General features: G+C 54.8%; 1 protein-coding gene across 2 annotated transcripts; it reads right to left on the bottom strand.

The window, feature by feature from the left end:
• Window positions 1-496: 496 nt before the first annotated feature.
• C2CD2L (C2CD2 like) lies at window positions 497-10,089 on the bottom strand. 2 transcript variants are annotated; one of them, XM_040483268.1, is made up of 14 exons: window positions 9,330-10,089; window positions 7,204-7,299; window positions 6,721-6,840; window positions 6,444-6,554; window positions 6,236-6,352; window positions 6,030-6,141; window positions 5,784-5,892; window positions 4,819-4,883; window positions 4,601-4,728; window positions 4,335-4,509; window positions 3,548-3,649; window positions 3,272-3,408; window positions 2,899-3,184; window positions 497-1,594 (listed from the first exon to the last, which is right to left on the bottom strand). In XM_040483268.1, the coding sequence occupies exons 1-14, from the start codon at window positions 9,681-9,683 to the stop codon at window positions 1,383-1,385; spliced, it is 2,124 nt and encodes a 707-aa protein (XP_040339202.1). In that variant the 5' UTR covers window positions 9,684-10,089; the 3' UTR covers window positions 497-1,382. The 2 variants fall into 2 exon arrangements, with proteins under 2 accessions (XP_040339202.1, XP_040339203.1); XM_040483269.1 differs by having other exon boundaries at window positions 3,272-3,405.
• Between the last annotated feature and the right edge of the window lie 2,455 nt (window positions 10,090-12,544).

Here is a 12,544-nt window from a genome sequence, read left to right as displayed (position 1 = left end):
TAGCTACTATCACGGTTCCCATTTCACAGATGAAAAAAACGGAGGCATTCTGAGGTAACGTAACTTGCCCAGGGTCACGCAGGTAATTACAGGAGCTGAGATTCAAATCTAGGCAGTCTAGAGCCAGAGTCCCTGCCTAGGATTCTGTTCTATCAGGGAAGCAACAGCCTATTCAAGAAAGGGGAGTAAAGATGCCTGTCCTAATTGATTTTTTCTTCTCTGATGGCCTTCTTTTGCTACAACATCATCCCTCAAAGGCCCGTTCCCTCATCCTCTCTAGGTCCTCTCAGCCCACCCGCCACATCCTCATCCTCTCTAGGTCCCTCATCCTTCCCTCGTCCTCTCTAGGTCCCTTCTTCCCCACGGGAACTTCTTAGCAGCCCCAACACGTGGGTCGCCTACTGCACCTCACCATCTGGGCCCCTGTCGCTGACCCTCTCACCCCACCCATCCCACAGCCTCGCTCCCCACTCACCTTTCAAAGGATAACCAGTGGTCCAGTTTATAAACTCCAATTTGACTTTAATTTAATAAATTAAATTCCAAGCCATCACACAGCAATGGACATCATCATCTCCCAACACGCGGAGGGTGCAGCCCTGCTCTCGCTCCATCATCATCAGTCTTTAGTAAAGCCCCTGGAGCCATCGCTCTGGGGAAGGCTCCCACCCAGCTCTGGGCTCCCTCCTTCCAACAGAGCCACTGCTCACAGAGAAGGCATCAAGTACAAAAACGGTAATAAAGGGAGGGAGGGACGAGGAGCAGGAGGGGAGGCAGGGAGGTGGGGAGTACCTGCCCCCCAGCCCGGGCACCGGCCCGGCTTTCTGTGAGCTGCCAATGTCCTCAGAGGCAGACACTGGTGCTGGTCAGAGTGGGGACCTGAGGGAGACAAGGGAGTCCTGTCCCAAAGGGAATTGCCTACCTTCCTGGGACAGGAAAGAAGGGTCACCTGGGAGAGATGCCCTCTCTCGTCTGTGCACTGAGGGTCCTGGACCACACATATAAATAGAAAAGAGAATAAATAGGGGAGGAAGGACCAGCTGAGGAGCTGAGCACCCTGGGACTCCTCTGGGGGGCCAATGTCGACAGCACAACCGGTTCCGAGGAATGCCCACAAGTGCAGGGGCAGAGCCCTCCTCTTGCTCCCAGCCACCCACTCCCTTTTCTGTGTTCTCAGCAACAGGTGCCCACCTCTCTCATGCTTCCCGTTGTAAGCACCCTTCCAACTGGCCCCACAGCCCAGGGTGGACAGGGCTTCCTGGAACCCAGAGGGCTTCCCTGGCCCAGACTGTTGGGAATCCAGGAAGGGGAATGGAAGAGGATGTGGAGGGTGGGCTGAGAGGACTCCTGCCCTCTCCTCGCTCAAAAGGTGAGGAGGGCCCTCAGAGCTGGGGGCTGGGGTTGCCATTGGCCTTGGGTTTGGATTTGAAGGAAAAGCGCTTGATAAGGCGGCGAGAAAAGCTGCCAGCCTTCTTTCGGACACTGGGGGTGGCCGTCGTGTTGGAGAGGTCGTCGTGTGATTGGCTCAGACCAGCTTCCTTCTGTCGAGGCCTCCGGCGGAAGATAAGCTTCGTGCCACTGCGCAGGAAGCTCACTGTGGGGGAAGAGGGGAGGCTGAGGCAGACAGAGGGGTATGACAGGCGTGGGGTGAGGTGGGGAGCAGAGAAAGGACCAAGCACGGAGGGGTCAAAGATACAGAACAGAACCTTTCCTTCGCCTAGAAGCCAGGCTTCCTTAGGAAAGAAAATAGAGACAAAACAATGCCTCTTATCTTTCCTGAGGAAAAAATGGTGGCGCTCATGGGATTCTGTGGGCAAGTCTAACTATTGCCGCTGAGGAGGAATGTCACAGGGCTGCTTCCCTGTAAGGACAGACTGACAAATGGACCTCTTTACTCTGGAAAGAAAAGACGGAGCAGAGGGCATTTCTAAAAGCCCATAAAAATCATGAAAGGATAAGGTGGGTGGCCAAATTCCAGGATGCGAGCAAGAAGCTGCATCTGGAAAACTTCAAGGAGGTAAATTTGGAACCAGTATAATGAGACAAGTGTTTACACAGCAGGCTTTGGACTTAGGAATCTCATTATCCCAAGAAGTGATGCAGGCTTACATCATAGTTAAAATACATGTGTGGTTGACGGACTCGTTGGCAGAGGGATAAAGATGTTTGGGGGCAAAAGCCTCTCATCCTTAGAAGTTAGAAAAGCACCACGACTATCCACGGGCTGTGTCACTGCTGGAAGGACACTTCTAGGTTTGACTGGGCGTAGGATTCCTTACACTCAGAGGAAAGCGAGTACAGAATGGAAGTCGGCGGGGGTGGGGGGGAGAGAAAAAAAAAGAAGGAAAGAAGGGGTGTGCTTAGACCCAGGAAGAAAGAAGAACAGAGGTAAAGGGAAATCCTTTGGCATCCCTCCCAGTCACCTGTGCCTGTCAGATCCAGGCCAGGACCCAAGGCAGTAAGTGCCCCTTCTCTACGCTGGCTTGGTTGAAACAGGCTGGGAAATGTAGCGATCCCTTAGGGGAGGAAGGAGAAGGCAAACTGGGTTGAGAATCCCATTCCCGTAAGTGTCCAGTAGGACCCAGGTCACGATACTGGGCATAAGAGGGGAGGGGGATAAGTAAACATTAAAAAAAATTTAAAGGGGTGGCTGAGTGGCTCAGCCGGTTAAGCGTCCAACTTTGGCTCAGGTCATGATCTCGAGGTTCGTGGGTTCAAGCCCCACGTTGGGCTCTCTGCTGTCAGGGCAGAGCCTGTTTTGGATCCTCTGTCTCCCTCTCTCTCTGCCCCTCCCCTGCTCCCTCTCTCTGTTTCTCTCTCTCTCCCTCTCAAAAATAAACAATTTTTTTTTAAATAAAAAAAAGAAGAAGTGGAGAGGACATGCCAATATTTCCCCACCTTTGTGATCCTTGAGGCTGCGGGTCTCCAGGGCACCAGTAGACCCTGTTTCTGACTCAACATCATCCACAGATGGCCTCTCAGAAATGTCCGAACGTGTTGTCTCATCTGCTTCCTGGACGCTCGTGGGGCTGGAGAGGGGATCTAGGGGTCCTGGAGACATGGCCGGTGGGTCTGGGGGAGGTGAGGAGGGACCTCCACTGGTTCCCGCATCATCCTGCATTGAGGCCTCCAGGGATGCCGCATAGCCCAGAGACAGTGCCAACTCGTCCTGAGCGATGGGCACCTGGCAGGAGGGACACATTTTAATGGGCAGGACTGACCCGTTAGGGCTTTCTCCCTATCCCAGCTCCTCTCCTCAGAGCCCTGTTACCTTGGAAACGCCAGAGATGATGAGAGTGCTACGCTTGGTGGGTGTCTTTTTGGCTGCCCGCCCGCTGGGCTCCGTCAGCTGGCGAATCGCTGTCTCTGCTACAGGGTCCAAGCCGTTGGAAAGGTGGCTCTCCCCTGCTGGGGGTACAGAGGATTGGTAACATGACTCCTCCGTGGCTCCTTCTTGGACTTGGACTCCTGTGCCCCACCCAAAATGGTTTCTGACTCTGGGGCTCCAGTGCCAACCGCCACTCATACTTCCCGATCCCCCACTCACGGCTGCTGCTGTGGGAGGCACTGCTGGGGCCGCTGCTCTCACTCAGCACAGTCGTAGTCTTCTCGGTCACCTCCACCTTGGACGGGGAGCGGGAGGGGGAGTCTGGTGGGTGGGGGAGGGTCAGTGAGCCGGGAGGTGCCTTAAAGTGGCCCCCACCCCCTACTGTCTTTATTGAGATGCACACTTTGGCTGACTCAGAGGGCAGGGGTGACTAAGGGACAATTAATCACATGGGTGATTAATAAGATGCCATGGGGGCAAAAAGACAGCACGGGAAGCAAGGGGAGTGTGGGGCAATGGCAGGGGACCCACTGAGGGTATGGGGAGACACCTTGAAAATGCAGAGTGCACAGAGATGGCACAGGGGTCCCCTGGGGGTGGGGGGAACCCCAAGAGACCTCTGGAGCTGGGAGAAATGTCCTGGAGGGCCCCTGGGAGTGGGAGAAGTACTACAGAGGCCACTGGGTTTGTTGGAGGATCCCAAGGATGCTAGGAGGTCGAGGGTAGAAGGAGGCACAAGTAGGCAACTGGGGCCGGGGGGAAGGAACGGCAAGAGAGCGAAGTACAAGAGTCTTGTAGAGGAGGCCCTGGCCGACCCAGCGCTAAAGCAGGATAGGAACAGCGGGGAAAAGGAGGGATGGAAGAGAAGGCTTGAGAGAGAAAGACGATGAGGAAGATGTGGCTGGATACAGGAGGAGCTGGAATTAGGTCTTCCCTTGCCCTTCCCTGTCCTGCATGGGTCTGCAGCCAGGGACCCCTGGCTCAAGCTGGGCTCCCTTCTCTTTACCTAGTTTCCCTTCTACACGAGGCCGGGACTGGACGGTGGTGACTGTGGTCACGATGGTGCCATCAGGCATGATGGTCCGGTCCAGCTCGATCTTCTTGGTGGGAGTGATGCTGGGGCGTGGAGTGGAGGGAGCAGGTGTACCTAGGTTCCGGGGGGAGCCCTCCTCATACTGAAGCTGCCGAGGGGTAGAAGAGCAAAGAGGCGGCGCCTCAAAAACTGTGCTTCCCCAGTGTCCTCCCGTCTTCTCCCCAGGCTCAGCTTCTCACCTCCACTGCGATGGTGGCCGCTGGTCCCAGGGCTTTCCCCGGCCCTAGGGTGAGCGGGCATACCTGTCTTCGGGACAGCGGTCTGGAAGGGGAGCCCACAGGCAGCGTGACCTGGCCCAAGAGTTCAGCTGGGGAAAGGGGGAGCACTGTGAGCTGGGCCCATGACCGGGCCCCACTGAGCACCCATCCAGAGGGGCTCCTTCCTGCCCCATACTCACTGTCTCCAGAGCTGCTGTTCCTCAGCACTTTGAGGGTCAGCTCCCGACTCTGGGGGCCCAGATCCCTGTGGCCAAGAGGAGGTGGGGCAGGGAAGGGGAAGATTAGTAAACTGAATCCACCCTTGAACTGATCACAGGCCACAGGCCCGTGGAATAAGGGCTCCAATGGAGCCTGCCCTCCAAATTACTGTCTCTTCCCAGGGTGCCTGGCTGGCTCAGGCAGAAGAGCACGTGACTCCTGATCTCGGAGTCATGAGTTCGAACCCACTTTGGGTGTAGAGAGTAGTTAAATAAATAAAATTTTAAAAAAGTAAATCTTAAAAAAAGTATATATGCTAACTAATTTGGATATAAATTTAAAAAACTAAAATTAATGTTTAAAAATCTTAAAACAATTAAAAACAAAAACAAATACTCTTCCCAAGAGAACGGGACAGAACTCTGCTCAGTGAATAGTATGCTAGGCATTCAGATCCTCCCTGATCCTGCCCGTTTGCCCTCCCTGTCTCTCCATGTCAAACCACCCCCTTCCCTTTGCTCAAGCTGTTTCCTCTGCCAAAAACACTTCTCTCTCACACTCTGTTGAAACCCTCTTCTTGCTCTAAGGTGCGGTTTAAATGCCACCTTCTCCACGAAGCCTACTCTGATCTTTATTCCCCATGGGAATTAATCTCCCCACACCTAAGCACGCCCACGGCATTCTGTGTAGATCTTGACTGGAGCCCTTATACCGTCGTCTTTACATACATCTGTGTCTGCCTGGAGCCTGCAATCGACTCAGGGGTGGGGGTGTATCTTGGTCACGTCTGTCTCCGCAGGACCTAGGCCAGGGCCTGGCATACAATGGGGGCTCACACCAAAGTTCAGTGAAAGCAGAGCTGATTCGTGCTAAGGCTATGCTGGAAGGGTCTGATCTTCAGTCTGCCCATAGGAGCAGGGGTGGGGTTGGAGGAGTCACTCCTTACAGTGCCAGGTCGTCAGTCCACTCCACGTCGGGACCGGCACTTGCGGGCTTGGTCCACTTCTGTTGTGCAGGGTTGTCGAGCTCAGCTACACAGCATAGCTCCCCAGTGCCTGGGAGGAACGAGAAATGAGAAGATGCTCAAAGATGGGAAGCCACTGAGGAATGATGAAACTATACCCGTGGAAGAAGGGCAGGGGGCACCTGCACCCATAGCCCTGGCAGGCCCCCAGCTGCTTCTAGCTCTCACCTTCCAATTCACCTCCCAGGTGAGATGCTCGAAGCTGCCGTAGGAATAACCGGATAGGTCTGGAGATGGCTGGCTGCGCCTGGGGCACCGTGGGTGGCTTCTCACTGGATACCTAAGAGCAGAAAGAGGGAAAACGAACGAGGATCCCGACGTAGCACCCTGGGGACGATATGCATACAGACTATTTGCTTTGAGTGCCTACTTACCAGGCCTCCAGGGGCAGAGCAAGCCCTGAGGTTGACCATCATGGCTGGCTGAGTGCTGACAATGGCATCCTCAATCAATTCCTCAATGGTGGAGAGATCTACTTGCTCCTCGCCTCTCTGTAGGGAGAAAAGGAGAATAAAGAGGTGGGGCCCCCAGCTCTGCACCCCCTCCTTGCTCTGCCTCTTCCGCCGAGCCCTGCCCCCTTACCTCCCTGGCCTGCAGCTTGGGAAGCACCGTCAGGCTGAGATCTGGACGATCAGTGAAGGCCCAGGACACAAGCAGCCCCTCATCAGGGATTTCCTCCAGGCTGACTTCCAACTGCGGAGGAGGGACAAAGGGGCTGGGTTGACTTGCCTCACACCTCCAACTACTCCTACTCCCCAGGACCCTCCCTTCCCAAATTCTGTCCCAGAGGGAACCAAACTGAAAGGCTGAGGCCTTGAACCGCCCCCTGCCCAACTCAGTTTCCCACATCCCCTTCCACCTGTGTTGGTGGCAGTGTCAGAGTGACGTGGTAGGTCTCCATGGAGACGGCAGCGGGGGACTGCTGGGTCACGGAGACTGGGAACATCACCTCCTCAGCAGAGAGCTGGCAATGCAGCACCTGAGACAAGCGAAGCACGGAGGCCAGGAGGGTCAGGCATGGAGGAAGGTGCCCAACCTTGCTTTGCGCTGCCCTTTAGAGAGCCCTCCCCACTGGGTTTTCCTTGGGACTTCACCCTTCTGGGGTCACAAGCCCATAGAAGAATTAAAGTCAAAGACTCCTCTCTCCAGAAAAATGCAGATATACACACACATGTGCTACATTTCGCATGCAACTTTAATGGGATTCTCAGACCTCCTGAAGCCAATCCTTGCATTCCTAAGGCATTCACAGACTTCAGGCCAAGAACCCTCAGACTAAAGGGAACTCTTGGGACCAGCCCCCCTCGGGGTCTATAGAAGGCAGTGCCCGGCAGCCCCTTACCATGGTGCGCTCTGATTGGTCTACGCAGGTCACATGACTAATGCTGGCTCTGGGTGGGAGTTGGGGCACCTCTTCAAAGGCGATTTGGATGGAACTCTGAGGGAGTAAGTAGTGTGGACACAGGGTCAGGTCTCCGGAGCTGCCCCCCACAGGGCTGGCCTGCTGGGTTGCTGGCTGGGTCCTGGCACTGCGGAGTCCTCAGCTGCAGGCTGGCTTCTGGCCCCTTCTTGGCTCAGGGTTTTAGGACAGGGAGTGTTCCCCTTGAACCACACCTCTCTGGGGCCTGCAGTTGCTAGGAAGGATGGAGGAGCTAGACCACCTCAAAGACCAGATCACCTTGAGCTGAAGACCCTCGATTCCTCCTGGAATACTAGGAGCCTCCCTCTTCTCCTCCCACCTTTCTCTTCATTCCTCAACCTACCCCCAGAGAAAGGTGCGCACCGGGAAAAAAAAATAATAAAGGTGTTGGTTGCTACCTACGTATAGTGAGGGAGAGAGTGACTCGGCTGAGCTAAAGGCAAAAGCAATAGGGCCACTTATTCAAGATAAGAGCTGGAGAAATGAGGCTAAGCCTACGTCTACATACACAGGATGCAGAAGCTCAAGAGTATGACCCTATCTATATTCTTGGGGTTGAGGACTAGCTCCACATGGGCGTGGGGAACTTTACCAGAGGCACTGGCAAGAAAAGCAAGCTCAGAGAGCTCAAGCTTCCAGAGGCCTGGCTAATTCCCCAAGGCAGACAGCAGGGTGGTATTAGGCAGCAGAAAGCTGCTTAGCTTGGGTCTTGAAAGAGCTTCCTGATTCTTACACAGCAGTGGAAACAGCCTACTGCAGTCCCATCCAGAAAGCAGGATGGGAAGGAGAACTGAAGAAGGGGCACCCACTGAGCTGGCAGCCGTTCCTCGGGTCTTGGGATGGGAGGAAACAGATTCACAGGGCCCGTGTGCCTGGCACACCAGAGAACACCAACTTCTCTGCGCCTGTAGCTGGCTTGTTTGAAGGCCAGGCCCAGGGAGATGGGGAGATGGATGCTAGGAACCCCAATCTCCCCACCCCCTGCAAGGGAGGCCAATGTCCAGCTGAGTCAGCTGTCCTGGGGAGTCTCTCCTGACCAAGGGACAAGGTACAGGGAGAAGTGGGTGGAGGCATGAGTTCAAGATGTAGACTAACAGATGCCATCTGGCTTTCTGCTGGCTAGCTGGACAGAGGAGACTGAGCAACTTCTTACGTGGCCACTTTTGTTTCCAGGCATCTGGGGAGCTAGTGGAGCAAAGCCCTAGTGGGAGCTGGAAATGGAGAACCTTCTGGGTAGGGGGCTGATGGGCTGTGAGAGTGAAGACAGAATACTGGGCCGGGATGGGAGAGGGCCCCATGACACGGAGGGCTCTACCTCCCACCCCACCTCAGTCTTATGACCACGCTTCCTGCCCTACTTCCTGGGAGACCAGATGCCCATGGTGCAATGGGAGGAAGTAGGCTGGGCTGGTTTGTGACTGACCCTCAAGAGGCAGTTCCAGACTCATCTACTGAGAGGGGCATGGACTGTCAATCTGCTCTCCACCTTAACACCTTTTCCTCAATATATACACTGCAGGTCAGCAAAAAGAAGGGTGTGTTAGACTGTATCAGTGAAATTACTAAGGGTGGGGGGGGGGGGGGGGGCGTATATTTCAGGCTCCTTGGGGATCTATCTGCCTGATCAAACCAGGGATTTGGGGCATGAAATGTTAACTGGGTGTGGTGGCATGAGGACCAGGCAAATTTCTTCTGCAGGTGCACCTGTTTCCCTTCTATCCTTGCTCCCCGACACAACCAGCACCCAGGCTACACGGAAGTGCCCTCGGGCCCAGGGATTAGCGTTGCTATGAAAACAGCAACTTGTGCTTGGGTTTGCAGCCAGAGAGTACCTTGACCACAGAATAGAGGATCTGGGACATAGCTAGATTTCTACAACCTCCAGCCTCACCTGCACCCTTTTCTGTGATCCCAGAGGGGAAGAGAAGCCGTAGGGTTCTCCAGTTGATCCCCACCCCCATCTGGCCCTCCAGGCAAGAGCAGTCCCTCCCTCCCCGCCCTGGAAGGAAAGGCTGAGGGAACCACCTAGGTGCTCCTGTCCAACTCACCCCGTCCCTGCAGGCCTGCTCGTTCAGCGCTCGCACCCAAGCCCGTTGCCAGTTCTCTCGGAAAGACTTGAAGGCGAAGAGCGACGCCAGGAGGCCCCGGACGCCTGGCTCCTCGGGGGCACCAGCCCGAGTCGGCCGCAGCCGCAGCAGCGAGCGCCACACGCCCAGCTCTCGAAGGGAGCCCGCGGGCTCGGCAGCTAAGGCGGGTCCCGGCCCCCGGCCCCCGCGGGCCCGTGCCAGCCACAAGCCCCGGGCATACTGTAGCAGCCAGCCAAACACCGTGAGCAGCGAGGCGGCGAAGAGGATCAGCAGGGCCGCCCAGCCCACGTCCTGCTGCCCCCAGCCCGGATCCATGCTCCGCACGGGCTCCGGTCCGGGCCCCGGCACGGGCTCAGCCGCTGCCCCGGGGGAGCATGGCCCGGGCGGGCCGCGGGGCGGGGGCGGGCTCCCCCGGGGCTGAGCGCGCGGGCTTGGGGGCTCTGCGGGGATGGGTGTCCGGAACTAGTGGATGCCACAGATCGATGAGAGGAGTCCTGGGGGCTCGCAGCGCCGGGGTCCCTCTCTGCGTGATCCGGGTCCCTCCTCAGTTGGTCCGGCAGTCCGACCTGGGTTAGTCGCCTGCCAGCGCCCGACTCCTCCCACGGCGTGGGCCCTTCTGGACCCGGGCGGGGACTCTTCTGCAGAGACGTGGGGGCTCGCGGACCGGCACCGGCTCCGGAAGGGCTGCGTGCGCAAAGCCGACATTGACAACACGGCCGGCGCCCCGCCCCCACCCGCCCTTAAAGGAGCCGCACCCGCGCTGGGCGGGGCTTGGCGAGCCCGGCGCCCAAGCGCTTAGAGGAGGGCGGGAGGACTACGCCGAGGGGAGGAGGTTCCGGGGTTGAAAATAGGCGGGATCTTTGACCACCCCGCCCCATACTGAAAAAGGGGTACTCCCTTTCCCCCCGAGCTCACAGCAAGAGTAACTTCGCTCACTTGAGGTATCTCCTCTGATTTCCCTTACGCACTTAGATTTCTATAGTTTGGACGCATGTGGGGTTAAGGACATGACCTCCGTGGATGGCGTCGGCTCCTTCTCCCAACACCCCTAGGCGCAGCAGCTTCTTTGGTTCCCATTTCTTGGCCTAAGCTAGGCCCTGGGTGAGTAAATAGGTGCAGAGCATCCCTCCTACATAGAAGTGCCTCGCGGAGGTCCAGGAGACACCGACCAGAAAGAACTTGAACCTAGTAGAGTCTGAGAATAGAACATGGAATGTTAATCTCCCTCCACCACCACCACCTCCCTTCTCCTAGCACCTAGGACCCAGGAACACCCTATTAACCTCCTTGCTCGCGTGGGTTTGTTCTGGAGATATTTCCCAAGCCTGGGGCTGCTTCTGTTTTTAAAAATAATATATTTCCATAGTAACAGCTCTTGCCCATGGAGCACGTGTAGAAAAGGTGGTAATGAGAAGGGAGCTGGCAGCGTAGCACTGGACTATCAATAGATTCAGCCAAAACATGTGATGCCATCCAAATATGTGATACCCCAACAAGTGCACACACATACAAAATGATGCTATGGGTACACTCTGGCCTCAGGATCGATCCCTTTTCCTGGATTTAAGGGAGGAGATTCCATCCCTACGGGACAGGAGCTTGTCATTTCCTTCTGGAGGGAGAGGAAGGAAACTCTTGCAACAGAATTAAAAGGAAGCTCCATTCCCCAAGACGCCCTTCTCCATGTACATATGGCAAAGTGTTCAGCACACAGGGTAACAGGGTAGGTATTAATCTCCCTCCCAAATCCAGTCAGTAGTCCAAAGAAGGAGTATCTGGGAATAAACAATGCCTTCTAAAGTGCAGGGCTGCAGAGTTAGGCAGAATCTGGTAGGTCAGCAACAGGGTTCCTGAGCCAGAGGAGGTGGTGGGGTAGCCTGGGATGCTGGGAATTCACTGTAAGAAATGATGGGGGGATGGTTGGTAATGGACTAACCTTGCTGTCGTCCTGCCCATGCGTGCGTCATCACTGGACACCAAAAATGATGAAAGATTCCTAGAATGTGTTTTTTTTTTAAGTTTATTAAATTTTTAATTTTTATCTTTTTTAGTAATCACTCAACGTGAGGCTCAAACTCATGCCCTCAAGATAAGAGTCGCATGCTCTTCGGCTTGAGCCAGCCAGGTGCCCCTAGAATGTTTCTAATCATTAGGTGAGGAAAAGACATGAAATGAAGGGAAGAAAGAATCCTAGGCAGGCTCCGCACGGCCAGTGCAGAGCCCAAAGTGGGGTTCGAACTCACGAACTGTAAGACCATGACCCAAGCCAAAATCAAGAGTTGGCCGCTTAACCGACTGAGCCACCAGGCGCCCCTGTCATTTAAAAAAGTCTAACAGAAAATATTCCATTATGCATGTCAACACTAAGAATTTCTATACTGTTTCCATCTTTTGAAAACTCATTTCGGGGCGCCTGCGTGGCTTAGTTGGTTAAGCGTCCGACTTCGGCTCAGGTCATGATCTCCCAGTCTGTGGGTTCAAGCCCCGCGTCGGGGTCTGTGCTGACAGCTCGGAGCCCGGAGCCTGTTTCAGATTCTGTGTCTCCCCCTCTCTCTCTGACTCTCCCCTATTCAAGCTCTGTCTCTCTCTGTCTCAAAAATAAATAAACATTAAAAAAAATTTTTTTAAAGAAAACTCATTTCAGCTCAATGGAATGGGAGATCTTGGGGCTTGCTTTCAGCTAACAACTTTTGATATACTGATAGGGGAAAGATGGGAAGAAAAGAAAAGAAAAACGTAGCTCAGCTGCCTGGAAAGAGCCTGGATCCCGCAAGAGTCATTGCCCAGACTATCCAAAGCTGTCTCATGGACTTTGTAGGCACTATAAAACATTTTTGGGACAGGCTTTGACAGGGAATCAGACTTAACAATAGATTGGCCTTGCTCACTGGGAGGTGCTCAGGGCTCCCTAGTAGGAGACATGCATGTGAAATGTTGTCTCCTTAGCCCAAGAAACCGGCAGAAGCTACTGACGACTCACCTCATCTGTAAGTTCTAGGACCAGCTTCGGCGTTCAGGCAAATGCTTTGAACTTTAACCAGGAAAGCCACAAAATTTCAAGTGTGGCCAAGTCCTGTGTTTGTTTCTTCTAACTAGTCTGATAATCAACTGGGCATTTACCATCATGGGTACAAAAATGTTGAGATTATAATGTAAGTACCCAAGTAACCATTTTC

The sequence above is a fragment of the Herpailurus yagouaroundi genome, unplaced genomic scaffold, assembly GCF_014898765.1.
Source record: "Herpailurus yagouaroundi ecotype Mexico unplaced genomic scaffold, PumYag 161, whole genome shotgun sequence".
Classification (NCBI taxonomy): Eukaryota; Metazoa; Chordata; class Mammalia; order Carnivora; family Felidae; genus Herpailurus; species Herpailurus yagouaroundi.
Note: the sequence above shows the minus strand (reverse complement) of the source record. Positions and strands in the feature narration are given on the sequence as shown.